The sequence below is a fragment of the Trichomycterus rosablanca genome, chromosome 8 (genome assembly GCF_030014385.1).
Source record: "Trichomycterus rosablanca isolate fTriRos1 chromosome 8, fTriRos1.hap1, whole genome shotgun sequence".
Classification (NCBI taxonomy): domain Eukaryota; kingdom Metazoa; phylum Chordata; class Actinopteri; order Siluriformes; family Trichomycteridae; genus Trichomycterus; species Trichomycterus rosablanca.
In genome coordinates, this window is record NC_085995.1 from 20,107,479 (window position 1) to 20,130,408 (window position 22,930).

The 22,930-nt window shown below is 42.9% G+C and overlaps 1 protein-coding gene across 1 annotated transcript; it reads left to right on the plus strand.

The window, feature by feature from the left end:
- Positions 1-6,575: 6,575 nt before the first annotated feature.
- srpx2 (sushi-repeat containing protein X-linked 2) lies at positions 6,576-20,962 on the plus strand. Its single transcript, XM_062999903.1, has 10 exons — positions 6,576-6,757; positions 12,173-12,256; positions 13,601-13,792; positions 13,995-14,171; positions 16,390-16,513; positions 16,590-16,711; positions 16,784-16,963; positions 18,314-18,447; positions 18,523-18,644; positions 20,725-20,962. Exons 1-10 carry the CDS (start codon positions 6,685-6,687, stop codon positions 20,903-20,905), a joined length of 1,389 nt encoding a protein of 462 aa, XP_062855973.1. The 5' UTR covers positions 6,576-6,684; the 3' UTR covers positions 20,906-20,962.
- The last annotated feature ends 1,968 nt before the right edge of the window (positions 20,963-22,930 follow it).

Sequence of the window (22,930 nt, forward strand, 5' to 3'; positions counted from 1 at the left end):
AAAATAAATAAATAAATAAATAATAATAACATGGTAAAAACATGGTAAACAAATGTATACGGTATATATGAAATTTATGTACAAATGAGGTATGCGAGCTCGACGCAGACAGCGTTTCCTCTGGACGTCCTATATAGAAAAATGTATGGACATGTGCATGTATGTACAGTATTCAGTGACCATGTATGTACATACACCGATCAGCCATAACATTAAAACCACCTCCTTGTTTCTACACTCACTGTCCATTTTTTTCAGCTCCACTTACCATATAGAAGCACTTTGTAGTTCTACAATTACTCACTGTAGTCCATCTGTTTCTCTGCGTGTTTTGTTAGCCCCCTTTCGTGCTGTTCTTTAATTGACAGGACCGCCACAGGACCACCACAGAGCAGGTATTATTTAGGTGGTGGATCATTCTCAGCACTGCAGTGACAATGACATAGTGGTGGTGTGTTAGTGTGTGTTGTGCTGGTATGCACAATCTGAATATCCATCTATCTTTCTATGAGTGGATCAGACACAGCAGCGCTGCTGGAGTTTATAAATACCGTGTCCACTCACTGTCCACTCTATTAGACACTCCTACCTATTTGATCCACCTTGTAGATGTAAAGTCAGAGACGATCGCTCATCTATTGCTGCTGTTTGAGTTGGTCATCTTCTAATCTAGACCTTCATCAGTGGTCACAGGATGCTGCCCACGGGGCACTGCTGGCTGGATATATTTTTGGTTGGTGGACTATTCTCAGTCCAGCAGTGACAGTGAGGTGTTTAAAAACTCCGCCAGCATTGCTGTGTCTGATCCACTCATACCAGCACAACACACACACATTCATTCGTATGTTTATTTTCCTTTTGTACCACCTATTTATCCTGGTAAGGGTTAGGTAGGTCAAGATAGATCAATATTTAGTGTGACCTCCCTTGGCACTTAGCACATCTTGAATTCTTTTGGGGAGACTGTCTTGGCGTTTTCTGAAGTAATCTTCTGGTATATTATACCAGACTCTTTTCAGCACTTCACAGATTTCTTCTTTAGATTTAGGCTGTCTTTATGTGTCCAGGTGATCTCTATAATACTTCTATAATATTTAAGTCTGCAGGCCAATCCATGACTGTCAGTGTTTTATCAGTAGTTTTTCTCTTCACATATGGTTTCAGTGCATTAGCAGCGGGATTGGGATTGCTTTTATGCTGAAAAAGAAGCAGAAGGAATGGCATGATGAATTAAAATATGTACCTTTCAGCATTCAGGATCAATTCCCATTAATTCCGATAATATCGCCAACACCAAGCACTAATTTCTCCATCTCTCTCCAACTCTTCTTCCTACATATTTCCAGCTATTGGACCATAGAACACAGTGATAACGGTCGTCAACAAGTGACTCCAAAATTGATTAAAAGACAAGAAGAAAATGTCTTAAATGTGGGAGTCTTTTCTTACAAGCCCAGCTACATTTTGCATCATTTTATATCAAGTCTGCCAAAAGCAGATGGAAAAATGTGTAATGGTCTGATGAGACCAAGGTTGAACTTCTTGGCCATAATTCCAGAAAGTATCTTTGGTGCAAAAACAATGCACATCACCAAAAGAACACTATACCAACAGTGAAGCATATACAGGTCCTTCTCAAAAAATTAGCATATTGTCATGAAGTTCATTATTTTCCATAATGTAATGATAAAAATTTAACTTTCATATATTTTAGATTCATTGCACACCAACTGAAATATTTCAGGTCTTTTATTGTTTTAATACTGATGATTTTGGCATACAGCTCATGAAAACCCAAAATTCCTATCTCAAAAAATTAGCATATTTCATCCGACCAATAAAAGAAAAGTGTTTTTAATACAAAAAAAGTCAACCTTCAAATAATTATGTTCAGTTATGCACTCAATACTTGGTCGGGAATCCTTTTGCAGAAATGACTGCTTCAATGCGGCGTGGCATGGAGGCAATCAGCCTGTGGCACTGCTGAGGTGTTATGGAGGCCCAGGATGCTTCGATAGCGGCCTTAAGCTCATCCAGAGTGTTGGGTCTTGTGTCTCTCAACTTTCTCTTCACAATATCCCACAGATTCTCTATGGGGTTCAGGTCAGGAGAGTTGGCAGGCCAATTGAGCACAGTAATACCATGGTCAGTAAACCATTCACCAGTGGTTTTGGCACTGTGAGCAGGTGCCAGGTCGTGCTGAAAAATGAAATCTTCATCTCCATAAAGCTTTTCAGCAGATGGAAGCATGAAGTGCTCCAAAATCTCCTGATAGCTAGCTGCATTGACCCTGCCCTTGATAAAACACAGTGGACCAACACCAGCAGCTGACATGGCACCCCAGACCATCACTGACTGTGGGTACTTGACACTGGACTTCAGGCATTTTGGCATTTCCTTCTCCCCAGTCTTCCTCCAGACTCTGGCACCTTGATTTCCGAAAACAGTACTTTGGACCACTGAGCAACAGTCCAGTGCTGCTTCTCTGTAGCCCAGGTCAGGCGCTTCTGCCGCTGTTTCTGGTTCAAAAGTGGCTTGACCTGGGGAATGCGGCACCTGTAGCCCATTTCCTGCACACGCCTGTGCACGGTGGCTCTGGATGTTTCTACTCCAGACTCAGTCCCCTGCTTCCGCAGGTCCCCCAAGGTCTGGAATCGGCCCTTCTCCACAATCTTCCTCAGGGTCCGGTCACCTCTTCTCGTTGTGCAGCGTTTTCTGCCACACTTTTTCCTTCCCACAGACTTCCCACTGAGGTGCCTTGATACAGCACTCTGGGAACAGCCTATTCGTTCAGAAATTTCTTTCTGTGTCTTACCCTCTTGCTTGAGGGTGTCAATGATGGCCTTCTGGACAGCAGTCAGGTCGGCAGTCTTACCCATGATTGCAGTTTTGAGTAATGAACCAGGCTGGGAGTTTTTAAAAGCCTCAGGAATCTTTTGCAGGTGTTTAGAGTTAATTCGTTGATTCAGATGATTAGGTTAATAGCTCGTTTAGAGAACCTTTTCATGATATGCTAATTTTTTGAGATAGGAATTTTGGGTTTTCATGAGCTGTATGCCAAAATCATCAGTATTAAAACAATAAAAGACCTGAAATATTTCAGTTGGTGTGCAATGAATCTAAAATATATGAAAGTTAAATTTTTATCATTACATTATGGAAAATAATGAACTTTATCACAATATGCTAATTTTTTGAGAAGGACCTGTACAGTGTATCACAAAAGTGAGTACACCCCTCACATTTCTGCAAATATTTTATTATATCTTTTCATGGGACAACACTATAGACATGAAACTTGGATATAACTTAGAGTAGTCAGTGTACAGCTTGTATAGCAGTGTAGATTTACTGTCTTCTGAAAATAACTCAACACACAGCCATTAATGTCTAAATGGCTGGCAACATAAGTGAGTACACCCCACAGTGAACATGTCCAAATTGTGCCCAAAGTGTCAATATTTTGTGTGACCACCATTATTATCCAGCACTGCCTTAACCCTCCTGGGCATGGAATTCACCAGAGCTGCACAGGTTGCTACTGGAATCCTCTTCCACTCCTCCATGATGACATCACGGAGCTGGTGGATGTTAGACACCTTGAACTCCTCCACCTTCCACTTGAGGATGCGCCACAGGTGCTCAATTGGGTTTAGTCCATCACCTTTACCTTCAGCTTCCTCAGCAAGGCAGTTGTCATCTTGGAGGTTGTGTTTGAGGTCGTTATCCTGTTGGAAAACTGACATGAGGCCCAGTTTTCGAAGGGAGGGGATCATGCTCTGTTTCAGAATGTCACAGTACATGTTGGAATTCATGTTTCCCTCAATGAACTGCAGCTCCCCAGTGCCAGCAACACTCATGCAGCCCAAGACCATGATGCTACCACCACCATGCTTGACTGTAGGCAAGATACAGTTGTCTTGGTACTTCTCACCAGGGCGCCGCCACACATGCTGGACACCATCTGAGCCAAACAAGTTTATCTTGGTCTCGTCAGACCACAGGGCATTCCAGTAATCCATGTTCTTGGACTGCTTGTCTTCAGCAAACTGTTTGCGGGCTTTCTTGTGCGTCAGCTTCCTTCTGGGATGACGACCATGCAGACCGAGTTGATGCAGTGTGCGGCGTATGGTCTGAGCACTGACAGGCTGACCTCCCACGTCTTCAACCTCTGCAGCAATGCTGGCAGCACTCATGTGTCTATTTTTTAAAGCCATGGATATGACGCCGAACACGTGGACTCAACTTCTTTGGTCGACCCTGGCGAAGCCTGTTCCGAGTGGAACCTGTCCTGGAAAACCGCTGTATGACCTTGGCCACCATGCTGTAGCTCAGTTTCAGGGTGTTAGCAATCTTCTTATAGCCTAGGCCATCTTTGTGGAGAGCAACAATTCTATTTCTCACATCCTCAGAGAGTTCTTTGCCATGAGGTGCCATGTTGAATATCCAGTGGCCAGTATGAGAGAATTGTACCCAAAACACCAAATTTACCAGCCCTGCTCCCCATTTACACCTGGGACCTTGACACATGACACCAGGGAGGGACAACGACACATTTGGGCACAATTTGGACATGTTCACTGTGGGGTGTACTGACTTATGTTGCCAGCTATTTAGACATTAATGGCTGTGTGTTGAGTTATTTTCAGAAGACAGTAAATCTACACTGCTATACAAGCTGTACACTGACTACTCTAAGTTATATCCAAGTTTCATGTCTATAGTGTTGTCCCATGAAAAGATATAATGAAATATTTGCAGAAATGTGAGGGGTGTACTCACTTTTGTGATACACTGTATATAGATCCATTAAACTAGTAGTCACTGTTGCCACTAATGGGCCCCTGAGCAAGGCCCTTAATCCTTAATTGCTTGAATTGTGTTCAGTCATAATTGTGAGTTGCTTTGGATAAAGGTGTCTGCTAAATGCTGCAGATGTACAAAAGTGTTTGTCAAAAGGATTGTTATTGTTGAATGTTTATATCAAATTATGTCAACTTTTGTCTGCAAACTTGTTTGTATTTATCAATAAATATTCTGTTTTCTTCCCAAACTATGTATATTTTTATTTAGTTCTATACACATCACCATAATACCTTTTTAGTTTAGGGGGGTTGAATATTTGAAGCGCCTGTTGAGTATTTCCATCTCCTCTATATATGTATATATTTACACTAAATTGCCAAAAGTATTTGCTCGTCTGCCTTCACACGCATATGAACTTGAGTGACAACCCATTCTTAATCCATAGGGTTTAATATGATGTCGGCCCACCCTTTGCAGCTATAACAGCTTCAACAAACAGCTTTCCACAAGGTTTAGAAGTGTGTTTATGGGAATTTTTGACCATTCTTCCAGAAGCGCATTTGTTAGGTTAGACACTGATGTTGGACGAGAAGGCCTGGCTCGCAGTCTCCACTCTAATTCATCCCAAAGGTGTTGAGGTCAGGACTCTGTGCAGGCCAGTCAAGTTCTTCCACACCAAACTCGCTCATCCATGTCTTTATGGACCTTGCTTTGTGCACTGGTGCGCAGTCATGTTGGAACAGGAAGGGGCCATCCCCAAACTGTTCCCACAAAGTTGGGAGCATGAAATTGTGCAAAATCTCTTGGTATGCTGAAGCATTAAGAGTTCCTTTCACTGGAACTAAGGGGCCGAGCCGAACTCCTGAAAAACAACCCCACCAAACTTTACACTTGGCACAATGCAGTCAGACGAGTACCGTTCTCCTGGCAACCGCCTAACCCAGACTCGTCCATCGGATTGCCAGCATGATTCGTCACTCCAGAGAACACGTCTCCATTGTTCTAGAGTCCAGTGGCGGCGTGCTTTACACCACTGCATCCGACGCTTTGCATTGCGCTTGGTGATGTGTGCAGCTGCTTGGCCATGGAAACCCATTCCATGAAGCTCTCTACACACTGTTCTTGTGCTAATCTGAAGGCCACATGAAGTTTGGAGGTCTGTAGCGATTGACTCTGCAGAAAGTTGGTGACCTCTGCGCACTATGCGCCTCAGCATCCGCTGACCCCGCTCTGTCATTTTACGTGGCCTACTACTTTGTGGCTGAGTTGCTGTCGTTCCCAATCGCTTCCACTTTGTTATAATACCACTGACAGTCGAATGTGGAATATTTAGTAGCGAGGAAATTTCACGACTGGACTTGTTGCACAGGTGGCATCCTATCACGGTACCACGCTGGAATTCACTGAGCTCCTAAGAGCGACCCATTCTTTCACAAATGTTTGTAGAAGCAGTCTGCATGCCTAGGTGCTTGGTTTTATACACCTGTGGCCATGGAAGTCATTGGAACACCTGAATTCAATTATTTGGGTGGGTGAGTGAATACTTTTGGCAATATAGTGTATATTGTGCAGAATGAGGCCTGACGTTGTCATGGAATATCAGAGGTTCCGCGTTAACGGACCGCTAGGTGGTCAGTCAGACGAATCAAAGCTCAATGTTCGATTCACTAAAACTGATTTGTTCAGATGAGTCGAATCATTAAAACGAACCGTTATGCTCATCACTATCTGCATCATCTTGCACTCCCACTCTTCCTCCAGCAGACCAGCACAGCACAGCGTCCTGCTCTATTCCCACTCGCGTTTCAGTTCGGATTCCTGAGTGTTTTGTCAGGGACAGTTAGTAAATTATCTCTTTATTACAACTAGAAAGAGAATATGAATACATTTTATGTTCTTTTGCTTTTTAAAGTGTCGACATTACGTTCAGTTCTGGGACGGAATACTGAAGGTAAGTTGTGTTTTTGTGGCTGTGGTCAATGTGCATTTGATTTCATCTACTGTAAAATTAACCCGAGTAAAACTGCTTACATGTGTTATAGCAGCAGTTTGTATGCACTTAATTAGGTTTAAATGTGAATAAAATTAACTTTAAACGACTAAGATTAAATTACTATTGAGATTCGTCTGTTCATGCCAACTGAAGAAATAGGAAAATACTTCTGCATTAAGCTTATATGAAAAACACATGTGATTCGATTTCTGCCATTATCGTAGGAATAAGAGCTTATAAAAACAACTAAAATTACATATTAGTATTTAAATCGATCAGCCATAACATTAAAACCACCTCCTTGTTTCTACACACATTTTATCAGCTCCACTTACCATATAGAAGCACTTTGTAGTTCCACAATTACTGACTGTAGTCCATCTGTTTTTCTGCATGCTTTGTTAGCCCTCTTTCACCCTGTTCTTTAATGCTCAGAACCCCCACAGGACCACTACAGAGCAGGTATTATTTAGGTGGTGGATCATTCTCAGCACTGCATTGACACTGACATGGTGGTGGTGTGTTAGTGTGTGTTGTGCTGGTATGAGTGGATAACACACAACAATGCTATCACTGCTGGAAAATATCCAGCCAACAGCGCCCCATGGGCAACGTCCTGTGACCACTGATGAAGGTCTAGAAGATGACTAACTCAAACAGTAGCAATAGATGAGCGATCGTCTCTGACTTCACATCTACAAGGTGGACCAACTAGGTAGGAGTGCCTAATAGAGTGGACAGTGAGTGGACACGGTATTTAAAAACTCCAGCAGCACTGATGTGTCTGATCCACTCATACCAGCACAACACACACTAACACACCACCACCATGTCAGTGTCACTGCAGTGCTGAGAATCATCCACCACCCAAATAATACCTGCTCTGTGGTGGTCCTGACCATTGAAGAACAGGGTGAAAGCAGGTTAAAAAAGTATGTAGATAAACAAACGGACTACAGTCAGTAATTGTAGAACTACAAAGTGCTTCTATATGGTAAGTGGAGCTGATAAAATGGACAGTGAGTGTATGAAAGTGTCGGTGATCGGTGTATGAAAGCAATACATAATTTTTTTTCTTTTTTTTTTCTTGATACACATTTGGAGTTGTGAAGGGCTTCGGGAACTAACCTTGAAGTCCAGTTTACATTATATGGATTACAATGCCAATACAAATACTTTTGTTACCTAAGGCAATGCAAGCAATTCGAGATTTAAGGGCTTTGCTCAGGGGCCCAATAGTCTTGATGGTCAGGCTTGAGACAGTGACCTTCTGATCTAGAACCTTCATCATTAAGCTTTGAATATTCAAACACTAGCCACCCTAACAGTCTTTGTGACTAAATCGCTAGATATTCGTGCCTTAATAATGAACCAGTGGGTAGCACTGTGGCCTCACAGCAAAAAGGTCTTGGGTTTGATCCCTAGGTGGGCCTAGGTCCTTTCTGTGTGGACTTTGCATGTTCTCTCAATGTCTGCATGGGTTTTGGACACATGCAGTCAGGTTATTGGAGATACGAAATTGTCCATAACTGTGTTTGACATTAAACTTGTGAACTGATGAATCTTGAATCGTGAATATAATAAAGTGTGTAAAACATGACATTAAAATCCTTGTTTACTTTTGCCACCCTGATCCAAAGAACTAGGATAACTGGACCTTTAAATTTTCTATCCATGCCACAATGCATAGTAGACATTTCCTTTAATTTGTCACTCACTTTTGTTGGCCACTTTTAGTTGATGGTCTGACATCTTGAATTTTAACATTACTGTTTCAATAAAAGCTGCTGTATAATGTCTTTGCATCGTTTGTGGTCTTTGTAATGATGCGTAGCGTATTATTAAAGCTTAAGCCCTTGTAATTTACCCAGGAACTCCTATCTGCCGGAAAACTAAGTGTGGACGCACACCAGCTGTCCCTTTGAAGAGGGGCAATTAGACAGATATCTTTAAAGCAATACAGTAAGAACCATACAAATGAAGGGTAACCATGCAGTTAAAACCTGCCTGCTCACTTTTGTGATACTACACGGTCTGTTTTTTAATGGTTTCTTCTTTAATGTTGTAATTTTTTCTTCTCGGTTATTGAAAGTTGATAGAAAAAAAGTAAATAAGTACTTCACATAGATATTAGACAAATGGAATACACTTAAAGCTAGAAATGTTTTAGTTAAAGCAGAGCAATGACTTATGCCTAGGTCCATGATTCAGACTGTGTCAGAGTCTTGGTATTTCACAACCTCTTAATCATTATAAGACGTCTACATGTTTCCAGTCCCTCAATGAGAACATGGAAATTTGGCATATAGTATTTTATGTTGGAAGGTTGGAACACTGGTGGATTGATCCCAGACTTTTTTGGCCTGTTCAGTAGAGACTACACCTGTAGCCTAGCCTATTGACAACATACAACAAAATCAGCCATAACATTAAAACCACCTCCTTGTTTCTACATTCACTGTCCATTTTATCAGCTCCACTTACCATATAGAAGCACTTTGTAGTTCTACAATTACTGACTGTAGTCCATCTGTTTCTCTGCATGCTTTGTTAGCCCCCTTTCATGATGTTCTTTAGAGCAGGTATTATTTGGGTGGTGGATCATTCTCAGCACTGCAGTGACACTGACATGGTGGTGGTGTGTTAGTGTGTGTTGTGCTGGTATGAGTGGATCAGACACAGCAGCGCTGCTGGAGTTTCTAAACACCTCACTGTCCCTGCTGGACTGAGAATAGTCCACCAACCAAAAATATCCAGCCAACAGCGCCCCGTGGGCAGCGTCCTGTGACCATTGATGAAGGTCTAGAAGATGACCAACTCAAACAGCAGCAATAGATGAGCGATCATCTCTGACTTCACATCAACTAGGTAGGAGTGTCTAATAGAGTGGACAGTGAGTGGACACGGTTTCAAAAAACTCCAGCAGCGCTGCTGTGTCTGATCCACTCATACCAGCACAACACACACTAACACACCACCACCATGTCAGTGTCAGTGCAGTGCTGAGAATGATCCACCACCCAAATAATGCCTACTCTGTGGTGGTCCTGACCATTGAAGAACAGGGTGAAAGCAGACTAAAAAAGCATGCAGAGAAACAGATGGACTACGGTCAGTAATTGTAGAACTACAAAGTGCTTCTATATGGTAAGTGGAGCTGATAAAATGGACAGTGAGTGTAGAAACAAGGTGGTTTTAATGTTATGGCTGATCGGTGTATAAAACACATTTTAAATTTCATGCCTGCAACACACTTATACAAGTTAGGACAGGGGCAACAGATGCAGACAGTGTTAACCCAATATGTTTCATGTTACGTCTGCTCAGCTTCATTTCATTTGTTAATTTACATCCATTCCTGCATTTTAGACATGTAACTCTGTATTGTAGTGCTTCACAAAGGTTTGCCAAAGTAATCCCTCATCCATGTGATTATATCAGCTATTGTTGAGTGGCGGTTCTTGATGTAGCGCCATCTGAGGGATCAAAGATTACAGGTGTTCAGGTTGGGCTTGCGCTCTTGTCCTTTACGCACTGAAATTCTTCCTGATTTCTTAAATCTTTTAATGATATTATCCACTGTAGAGGGATAAGTATGCAAATCCCCTCCAATCTTTTATTACTAGCTCTAAATTGCAGGTCTGAAATGCAGGAATGGATGTGTATTAAACAAAGCAAGGAAGTTGACAAGACAAAACACTAACTATCTTTGGTTCAGACTGTCTGCAATGAAATAAAAGTCAAAGTAAATGTAAGAAACGCTGCATTTTTAATTTGCATTTTCCATACTGTCCTCACTTTCTCTGATTTGAGATCTGAGACATTAAAATGTGACAAATTAACAAAAGAAGAAATAGAAGGCATAACATTAAAACCACCTCCTTGTTTCTACACTCACTGTCCATTTTATCAGCTCCACTTACCATATAGAAGCACTTTGTAGTTCTACAATTACTGACTGTAGTCCATCTATTTCTCTACATACTTTTTTAGCCTTCTTTCACCCTGTTCCTCAATGGTCAGGACCCCCACAGGACCACTACAGAGTAGTTATTATTGGGGTGGTGGATCATTCTCAGCACTGCAGTGACACTGACATGGTGGTGGTGTGTTAGTGTGTGTTGTGCTGGTATGAGTGGATCAGTCACAGCAGCACTGATGGAGTTTTTAAATACTTTGTCCACTCACTGTCCACTCTATAAGTCTCTCCTACCTAGTTGGTTCACCTTGTAGATGTAAAGTCAGAGACGACTGCTCATCTACAAGACACAGCAGTGCTGCTGAAGTTTCTAAACACCTCACTGTCCCTGCTGGACTGAGAATAGTCCACCAACCAAAAATATCCAGCCAACAGCGCCCCGTAGGCAGTGTCCTGTGACCACTGATGAAGGTCTAGAAGCAAGGTGGACTGACTAGGTAGGAGTGTCTAATAGAGTGGACAGTGAGTGGACACGGTATTTAAAAACTCCAGCAGCGCTGCTGTGTCTGATCCACTCATACCAGCACAACACACACTAACACACCACCACCATGTCAGTGTGACTGCAGTGCTGAGAATGACCCACCACCCAAATAATACCTACTATGTAGTGGTCATGGGAGAGTCCTGACCATTGAAGAACAGCATGAAAAGGGGCTAACAGAGCATGCAGAGAAACAGATGGACTACAGTCAGTAATTGTAGAACTACAAAGTGCTTCTATATGGTCAGTGGAGCTGATAAAATAGACAGTGTGTGTAGAAACAAGGTGGTGGTTTTAATGTTATGGCTGATCTGTGTATTTACAGACTTACATCATGTCAGATGACCCCATTGTAATATATTCAAATTGTAACTGATGTAACAAAATCTAATTATTTACCCATTGCATTTTACCTTTAATATGCAGACTCTCCAGGACACAGTTCTCTAAATGCTTCATCATACAGCAAATGAAACACGATCCACTCTGTGTGAGAGGAAAGAACGATGGCGGCAAATGTGGTCCTTGGAAAATATAGTGCATTCTTTTCTCCCCCAAACTATACTGATGATGCAGCAAATCTGAGGCTTTTAGACTTGCCCCTCTGACAGTAGTGCTTTGAAACTACGAATGGAAAATTGGCATTTACAAGGAATCATTTCTTCACTATGACTCCCTGCTGCAGTTCAAACCGACTAAGTCTTACCTTAAGCAACCATTTCCAAATGTTTTTACTTGTTTCATAATAAAATAAAAAAAACACTGCAAAAGACTGCAAGCCAATAGATGCCTTATTACGTTTGAGAATTCTTTTTTTATTAAACACAGAACTAGTCATAAGTAATAAATGTCAGATCCTCTATATTTAAACAATTTTATGCCAGTAGCGCTTTCTTATTATTTTTCACAGGCTCAGGAACCGTCTATCACAACAGCTATAATGAAGTGGAGCATGAGGAGGACACATATCATACCCCAGAATTTGACTACAAGCGTAAGTAACAAGGAATTATGCATTATTATTTATACATTAAAACCACCTCCTTGTTTCTACACTCACTGTCCATTTTATCAGCTCCACTTACCATATTTACCACATTACTGACTCTGCATGCTTTGTTAGCCCCCTTTCATCCTGTTCTTCAATGCTCAGGACCCCCACGGGACCACCACAGAGCAGATATTATTTGGGTGGTGGATCGTTCTCAGCACTGCAGTGACACTGACATGGTGGTGGTGTGTTAGTGTGTGTGTGTCTGAGTGGATCAGACACAGCAATACTGCTGGAGTTTTTAAATACAGTGTCCACTCTATTAGACGCTCTTACCTAGATGGTCCACCTTGTAGATATGAAGTCAGAGACGATCGCTTATCTATTGCCGCTGTTTGAATTGGTCATCTTCTAGACCTTCATCAGTGGTCACAGGAAGCTGCCCACGGGGCGCTGTTGGCTGGATATATTTTTGGTTGGTGGACTATTCTCAGTTCTGCAGTGACAGTGAGGTGTTTAAAAACTCCAGCAGCGCTGCTGTGTCTTATCCACTCATACCAGCACAACACACACTAACACACCACCACCATGTCAGTGTCACTGCAGTGCTGAGAATGATCCACCACCCAAATAATACCTACTCTGTGGTGGTCCTGTGGGAGTCCTGACCATTGAAGAACAGCATGAAAGGGGGGTAACAAAGCATGCAGAAAAACAGATGGACTACAGTCAGTAATTGTAGAACTACCAAGTGCTTCTCTATGGTAAGTGGAGCTGATAAAATGGACAGTGAGTGTAGAAACAAGGAGGACACATGCCAGGACACCAAAGCTGACATTTTAAACTTGTCGGTTCGAAACTCAGCTCTGCCATTCGGCAGGCTGGGCACCTACATGAACAACGATTGGCCAATGTTCAAGGGGGGTGCCGGACGGGACCTCACAACTGATGCAATTACGACCTCTGTTAGCTGATTGATGGTGTCTGCACAGAGACGAGGAATAATGCATTGATCAGGGTGTGGCTGTCCATACACAAAGCTGATCCGCATATGAACTTGCCTCGTGCAGGTCAAAAGATGCAGTACGTACCCACAGCGTAATGCAATTGGGTAATTGGATACGACCAAAGATGCTAAATGTTTGTCGTCAAATAAATGTTTAAATGTCTCCGATTTTTTTCATTGTATTTTACAAAATATTCCAACAGAAAGGGGGGTTTAGTATTTATAAATGACTTTTCAAATGTTTGAACATTAATTGAAATGTTAGTAAGCAAAACAACCTGACTGCATTTATTTTAGTTGGAGACCGGACCCTTTTTTTAATAGAGCATTTTATTTGGTAGATCCCCGCTGGTGTCAAACTCTTAAACTTAGCAATGGACACATGGCATGTTCCTCGCCTCGAGGTGGAAACCATCGGAGTTCACTGGGCACGCGCTGCATGATGTCTTGTGAGCGGGGTTATAAGCTGTTGGGGCAAACGTCTGTACAGTGTATGGCCAACCGACGCTGGTCAGGAACTGCTTACTGCCGAAGTAAGTGAAAAAAAAAGAAGAAGAAAAAAAAAAAAGAAAAAAAAAAATGAAAAAAAAAAAAAAAAAAAAAAAAAAAAAAAAAAAATATATATATATATATATATATATATATATATATATATATATATATACACATATGCCAGCGTTATTAAAGTCTGTTTAAGATAAATGTGTTCATGTTTGTTTTGTGTGATCCACTCAGGGGTGCGTTGCAGTGTGCTTCCTCTGATCTACCATGGTACATACAGCTGTATTAAAGGCTTTGTGGTTGACTCCAGGTGTGATTACACCTGCTTTCAAGGCTATGAGATTGAAGGGGACCACCATCGAGTTTGCCAGGATGGGGGCATGTGGAGTGGAGCAGAGCCCTCTTGTGCAGGTAAATGCTGTACTTCACTGTGTTTTGTTCTATTTTTGGAACAAAAAGGTAATACAATCCTTATTTCCAGAAAAGTTGGGTTCTCAACCTTTTTTTTCTCTTAGACCCTTTTGTGTTCCTCAGTGACTGGCCTCGCCCTGTATTTAGTTTTGATGTCTGTAAATGCTGAAATTGATCACCATATTTGTCCATTTTCCAGATTAATATATTATTATTAGGGATGCATCAATACCATTTTTTCCCAACTGAGTACAAGTACATGTATTTTTGTACTTGCCGATACCGATACCTATACCTATTTAGAATACCGTTTAAAAAAAAAAAAAAAACACGTGAGAAGTGACGAGAAGTTTAATGATACCACGTCCAAAAATGCACGTCAACAAGTAGCGAGTGATCAAAGTGTTTGTGCGCTGATGTGATGAAATCAAGGAGGAAAAATAAATGAATCTGAGTGGATTTGGCAACACGAATAGCATGGATTGTTTTGTAGTGAGTTGGAGGTTAATAAATATTTTTGCAATGTTGGTGTTTTGTTGTTATGTTTTGTAGAGAACGATCAGGTCAGAAATACTGTATAACTTGTGTGTGTGCTGATGTATTCTGATATAAACGATATTATCCCCCTGTCCCACCTGTTTACACTCCTCTCCTGCGTTTCTCCTCACACCGTATCCTGCGTTCTCATGTCACTCATTCCCAGTCGCACATCTCAGATCAGATATCTGACATGCTAGAAAACTCGATCCGGTCGCCGAGCGAAAATCAGGGCAAAAATCGTGTAGTGTGAACCAGGCACAACGCAGCAACGTGCACTAGGCACACGGTATCGGATGTTTAGTATCGGAGCCTCGTTTGCGAGTACGAGTACAAGTTAATGAGTGCGGTCCCGGGCAAATACCCGATAGTATCGGTACTCATGCATCTCTAATTATTATAATACAACCCGAGATCGGCTGTACTCTAGCAGTGATGATTTTACCGTACCAGCATGTGATTAATTTTTACTCTTCTTAATAAAATGCCTTGGGGCCCCCTAGTGCAGCGGTCCCCAACCTTTTTCGCACCACGGACCGACCGGTTTCATATAAAATATAATTTCAGCCGCTCAGGTGGCGCATCGGTAAAAACACGCGCTGTTCACCAGAGCTGAGATCTCGAATACATCGTATCGAATCTTGGCTCTGCCTGCCGGCTGAGGCTGAGCGGCCACATGAACAACGATTGGCCTGTTGTTCAGATGGACGGGGACTCTCTCTCAGACTAGTGCGATTACGACCTCTGCTGGCTGGTTGGTGGTGCCTGCACGGAGATGGGAAAGGAGTGCGGTAGAGGGTGTGGCTCGCCGTACACAGCGCTGTACTGCACTCCCCAAGTGTAGGTGATAAGATGTTCGATTGCTGTGCACGTGTCGGAGGGGGCGTGGAGCAGCCTCATCCTCCCCAATCAGGAGCAGGGACCAGCAATAAGTGGGAGAAAAGGGGATGGGGGATAATTTCACGGACCGGCGGGGCTGGAGGATTTAAAATAGAATAACTGTACTACTCACAAATGAGCTTTTTCCGCTGCAACGAGACGCTGCTTCCACCTGGGGGTGATATGAGACGATAAACACCCATGTGTTGGAAATGGAAGCAGTGTTGTCATTGCTGATGTAGCGATCTGTAATTATTCATTCTTTTTGTGCGGCCCGGTAATCAATGACCGTGGCCTGGTGGTTGGGGACCACTGCCTACTGACCACTGACCACTGGTATATTGCTGCTCATGCCTCCTCTGACCAATGCACAGTCCTAGTGGACCCCTTCTTTCCGCCCATGCTTTTTGCACAGGCACCTCTATCTGCAAACCAGACTATCTGCTTACACAGCATCCCCACTCACTTAGTCCGGTCATCCCACCCAGCAGACATGGTGGCCAATTGCTGTCTGCTGCAGGCACTGCCAATTATGCCCGCTAGACGGTGCCCAGCCGACCGGTGGCAGAGCCGAGATTCGAACCGGGGTGTTCAGAATCTCAGCACTGGTGTGCTAGCCGAATATCCCACTGCGCCACCTGCGCGCCATTCATACAATTTTTAAAAGAGTTTGTTGCAGGGGCTGTTTTACTTGTTTTTACTATTTAATATTAATGTAGCCAGGGGTGCAAACCACTGCAGTGTAACCGCAGCATGAACCAGGACCTGTTCATATTAAATCCACAAACTTTCATTGTTTCAGATCATGACCCTCCCAAACTGAAATGTCCTTTCTCCAGAGTGAAGGCTGCAGAACCAGGAAAACTTACAGCCACAGTATCTTGGGAACGCCCTGTTGCCACGGATACAGCCGACAATGCACTGCGGTATGTACAGCACATTGCTAGTGTAAGTAATCCACCTTCCATATTAATGACTTATGACTTTTCTATTTTTTCCCAGGGCCTTGCGAAATGGTCTGGAATCAGGCTCTGAATTTAGCGAGGGGGAGCATATCATTCGCTACAGGGTGTATGACCAGGCCCAGAATAGGGCGACCTGCAAGTTTACAGTGCTTGTAGAAGGTAGGTTGGCAGAAGCAAAGCTTTCTATGTGTGAACTACACGGTATCTTCTTATCGATTTGATTTCTCGCAGTGAGGAGATGTCCTGAACTGAAGGCCTCTCTGCACGGATACCTAACTTGCTCATCTGATGGGAATAATTATGGAGCCGTGTGCGAGTACCACTGTGATGCTGGTTATGAGAGGAGTGGCACTGCCTCCAGGGTGTGTCTGTTTAACAGAAGCTGGTCAGATGAAGCACCAGACTGTGTGTGTGAGTACAACCAGTGATGAACACATTTACACATTAAAAGCCCCATGTATCATTACCTAGACAATACAAACAATTGTATTATTTACACACCAAGCACTATATTAGGTTGATCTATACCGATCAGGCATAACATTATGACCACTTTCCTAATATTGTGTTGGTCCCCCTTTTGCTGCCAAAACAGCCCTGACACCTTGAGGCATGGACTTCACTAGACCCCTGAAGGTGTGCTGTGGTATCTGGCACCAAGATGTTAGCAGCAGATCCTTTAACTCCTAGTGAAGTGGGGCTTTCATGGATCGGACTTGTTTGTCCAGCACATCCCACAGATGCTCAATTGGATTGAGATCTGAGGAATTTGGAGGCCAAGTCAACACCTCAAACTCGTTGTTGTGCTTCTCAAACTATTCCTGAACCATTTTTGCTTTGTGGCAGGGTGCATTATCCTGCCATCAGGGAATACCGTTTGCATGAAAGGGTGTACATGGTCTGCAACAATGCTTAGGTAGGTGGTACGTGTCAAAGTAACATCCACACTTCCTCCGCCGGCTTGCCTTCTTCCCATAGTGCATCCTGGTGCCATGTGTTCCCCAGGTAAGCGACGCACAATCAACCAGCCAGCCACGTGATGTAAAAGAAAATGTGATTCATCAGACCTTCTTCCATTGCTCCAAGTTTTGCCTGAAGTTAGAAGGGTCAGACCCCTCAATCTCCCTGTAATTCAAACCATGTATATGACTATATAGGATTAAATACTTAATGCAGAAATTCAGGTTGTTCCACAGGGGTCACAAGTTGAAAAGCAAAAGGTTCAATAATTACCTTAACTGTCTGTATTAAAAAGAAGCACCTTTGCCGCTCAGGTGGCGCAGCGGTAAAAAGTACGCTAACACACCAGAGTTGGGGTTTCGAACACATCGTATCGAATCTCAGCTCTGCCTTCCGACTGGGCTGGGCGGCTGCATGAACAACGATTGGCTGTTGTTCATAGGGGTAAAAAGTCGGATCATATGTCCTCATAACTGGTGCGACTGCGGCCCCTGCTGGCTGACTGTTGGCGCCTGCATAGGGCTGAGGAATAATGCTGATGGGGCCCTCTGTAAACAGTGCCCGTCAGTGTATGAACTCGACTCGTGCGGGTGAAAAATGCAGTCTGTACTGACTGTACGTGCCGGAGGGGGCGCATGTCAGTTGAGAGGCGTCCTCAGTCAGCGGTGAAGGGTCGAATCAGTATAGAGGACACAATCAGGGTAATTGGACACGACTAGATTAGGGGGGGAAATTGGGGGGAAAGAAGTGGGAAAAATAGAAAATTTAAAAAAATTAATAAAAAGAAGCACCCTTTTTCAGTGATGGAGGTCAAAACGGATGTCAAGTCTGCTGGTGCCCTGCTTGACCAGTTCTATGAGAAGAGAAAACTTCTTATTGTGTCCACCCCAAGTGTAGCTGACCAGAACTACAAGCACCAAAACATCATACTGCAGGTCTGTGATTTTTAAAAGATCTAAGCATTCAAAAACTACGATTTTAGACATTACAACTGTTACTTCATTATTCAGCAAGCTGGATGTGGTCTGGATCTTCGACACGTAACAGTGATAGAGCTGTTAGGAACTCCTCCTCAAGAAGTGGGGCGAATTAAAGAGCAACACTTAGAGGCAGACGTCATAGAGGGTATAAGGTAAGGTGCAAAACATCTACAGCAACACTAGCTCAACAAAAGAGCTGTTTTGGTCACTGTGACTTTCTACCTTTAGAGTATTCACATATGCACCACCTGACAATTAGCTTGTTGTGTCTCCCATTCCAAAACCTTGGGCATTAATATGATGCCCCAACATCACTTTTCTGGGAAGGCCTGGCTCCCATGGACATTCTAATTCATCTCAGTATAATTGCGGTTACAGCTTTGTGCAGGTTACTGAAGTTCCTTCTCACCAGACTAGTAAACCCCTGTCATTATGGACCTGCCTTGTGCACAGTTGTACAGTTACTCAGAAAAGTTACCCAAAATATAATAAAGTTGGAAGCATATAATGTACTTTATATAACTGATCTCGAACAGTGCGCTCGGTTGGCGCAGCAGTGAGGGGACATTCACATGAGAAGGCGGCAAAACCGCTTTTGATCCGGCTGTGTCATTGTTTCCTATGGAGTGTGGCGCTGCTGCTTAGCTTGTCGCTGTGCTTCCCTAAGCGCTTGCCACGTACCCAGTTTGCTGTTGACCTTTTCAAAGCGCCTCCAATGAGACAAACTGTTTGATATGACAGTAAAAGTGACTCAGTTAACTTATTGTATTAAAACAATGACTGAGGAATTCCATTCGTGGAGAGAATTTATGAGCAGTAATAATTAAGAGAGGTTTAGTGTTCCTATGTTGTTCCTTTAGTGCATTAAGCCTTTTTTTTCACGATAACCGTTTTAGACTCTCTGAAAAGCTTATTCTCATAATTTCTCAGCACAGCAAGCAATAACACAAGTTTAAAAGTGAAACAGGAGGAAAATCCAGCTAAACACAGATACATGTGGAAGCTTTCAGAGTGGATTTTGTCATTTGTGTCATGGTGCACTTTGATGAACAGGCCAAGCGCTGAACAAAGTGGTGGTTTGCACTGAGGCTCGTGGTTACGTACTACCACTGGGGTCCAGAGGATTCCCAGGATTGATGTGTTACCACATTCTGGCCAGGATAAAATTAATGAAAATTAATAGTCTTAAACACCAGTGAGTATGATGAAACCCCTGATATCGATAATTAGAATGTTGCCCACATACTGCTTGTCCTATAGTGTAATACACCTACAGTAGATACCAGTGTTTAAAACTCCTGGTCTAAAGTAACAACACTACTGTTGGTAGGTGAGTAGATTAGTGCCTTTAGATACTGTAACAACCATGTGGTTTCAAAAGAAGTAGTTCTTTCTGGACATTACATGAGGGTTCTTCAAAAAGCTTCAGCACTTTTTAAACTCTGTTCATTAAGTACAAATTACATCACTTTTCTAGTCACTTTCCAATGCATTTTCCCAGCACTGTACCAACTTTTTAAATGCATTTTCTTCCCATTTCCCTCCCGATGTAGCACAATCAACTTGTCTTCCGCTGCTGAGAGATACCAGATTGCATCTGAGGAGAGCATGTCGCTGTACACACCTCTTCCAACATGTGCACAGCCCTCCTCTTCTTGCCCCTGCATTCTGCACAGGCGTCTCTTTCGCCTCACACAGCGTTTGAAGATCCTACACCCCACATAGTCCGGCCCCCACCCTGCAGATACAGTGGCCAATTAGTATCTGCTGCAGGCACTGCCAATTGTGCCCGCCAGATGGCGCCCAGCCGACCTGTGGCAACGCCGTGTTTCAAACCGAGGAGTTCAGATTCTCGGTAATGCCGTCAGTAGAAAGATTTTTGATTGAGTGCATACATACCCACTGATGCACCGCTGCTTTCACATCATAATGACATGAAAATCTTCTTCCCCTTAAAAAGCTTCTCTGAGCGGTCCAAAAAGGTGAAAATCAGATGAGGCTAAATTCGGACTACAAGCTCTCTCTCAGTCTCTTAGACACAACAAATTACTACTTTTTCCGCCCTTACCGTTTCCAACGAAAATATAAGATCCCTCGTATAATTTAACCACACAGAACACTGCAAACATTTAACACTGTAAACATGGTACAACCTTTAATCCAAACGATAAAATAAATGAAATGTATGATATAAATCTATTACTGTAATATATTTTTGTATCTGAATAACAGACAGGCTCTTCAGATCAGTCGATCCTACTTCAACATGGTGTTGGTTGATGAACTTGGTGTTGACCGGGAGCGGTTCATTATCCCCACATCCTCAGAAGAACTCTACACTTACATTGAGGAGTACTTGCTCACAGAGGAGGAGCGAGACAGGCTGCAGCAAAACAAAGACCTCTGTGACTGAGCCTACAACTATGCGATCCACATTAACACCAACATTAAAAAGACCGCGAAGAACAAAGCTGTGCTTTGTAGACGTATTACTTTCTTGCTTTCTTAAGCATTAAAATGTTGTTTCATCATAAAACTCAAGATATACACCAATCAGCCATAACATTAAAACCTCCTCCTTGTTTCTACACTCACTGTCAACTTACCAAATTACTGACTGTAGTCCATCTGTTTCTCTGCATGCTTTGCCCCCTTCCATGATGTTCTTCAATGGTCAGCACTCTCCCATGACCACTACAGAGAGTGACACTGACATGGTGGTGGTGTGATAGTGTGTTGTGCTGGTATGAGTGGATAAGACCCAGCAGACAGCAATGCTGATGGAGTTTTTAAACACCTCACTGTCACTGCTGGACTGAGAATAGTCCACCAACCAAAAATATATCCAGCCAACAGCGCCCCGTAGGCAGCGTCCTGTGACAACTGATGAAGGTCTTAAAGATGACCAACTCAAACAGCAGCAATAGATGAGTCTCTGACTTTACACCTACAAGGTGGACCAACTACAGTGGCTTGCAAAAGTATTCATACCCCTTGAACTTTTCCATATTTTGTCACATTACAACCACAAACATAAATTTATTTCACTGGAATTTAATGTGAAAGACCAACACAATGTGGTATACAATTGTGAAGTGGAACGAAAGTTATACATGATTCAAAACATTTTTTACAAATAAAAAACTGAAAAGTGCGGTGTGCAAAAGTATCCAGCCCCCCTGAGTCAATACTTTGTGGAACCACCTTTTGCTGCAATTACAGCTGCAAGTCTTTTAGGGTATGTCTCCACCAGCTTTGCACATCTAGTGACTGACATTTTTGCCCATTCTTCTTTGCAAAACAGCTCAAGCTCAGTCAGATTAGATGGAGAGCGTTTGTGAACAGCAGTTTTCAGATCTTGCCACAAATTCTCGATTGGGTTTAGGTCTGGACTTTGACTGGGCCATTCTAACACAAGAATATGTTTTGTTTTAAACCATTCCATTGTAGCCCTGGCTTTATGTTTAGGGTCGTTGTCCTGCTGGAAGGTGAACCTCCGCCCCAGTCTCAAGTCTTTTGCAGACTCCAACAGGTTTTCTTCCAAGATTGCCCTGTATTTGGCTCCATCCATCTTCCCATCAACTTTGACCAACTTCCCTGTCCCTGCTGAAGTGAAGCAGCCCCAGAGCATGATGCTGCCACCACCATATTTGACAGTGGGGATGGTGTGTTCAGAGTGATGTGCAGTGTTAATTCTCCGCCTCACATAGCGTTTTGCATTTAGGCCAAAAAGTTCAATTTTGGTCTCATCTGACCAAAGCACCTTGTTCCACATGTTTGCTGTGTCCCCAACATGGCTTCTGGCAAACTGCAAACGGGACTTTTTATGGTTTTCTTTTAACAATGGCTTTCTTCTTGCCACTCTTCCATAAAGACCACATTTGTGCAGTGCACGACTAATAGTTGTCCTGTGGACAGATTCCCCCACCTGAGCTGTGGATCTCTGCATTTCGTCCAGAGTCACCATGGGCCTCTTGGCTGCATCTCTGATCAGTGCTCTCCTTGTTCGGCCTGTAAGTTTAGGTGGACGGCCTTGTCTTGGTAGGTTTACAGTTGTGCCATATTCTTTCCATTTCCGGATAATGGATTGAACAGTGCTCCGTGAGATGTTCAAAGCTTGGGAAATCTTTTTATAGCCTAAGCCTGCTTTAAACTTCTCCACAACCTTATTCCTGACCTGTCTGGTGTGTTCTTTGGACTTCATAATGCTGTTTACTCCCCAGTATTCTCTTAACCAACCTCTGAGGCCGTCACGGAGCAGCTGTATTTGTACTGAGATTAGATTACACACAGGTGGACTCTTTTTAGTCATTAGCAGTCATCAGGCAACTTCTGAATGCAATTGGTTGCACTCAGAGAAAAGGGGGCTGGATACTTTTGCACACCGCACTTTTCAGTTTTTTTTTTTGTAAAAAATGTTTTGAATCATGTATAATTT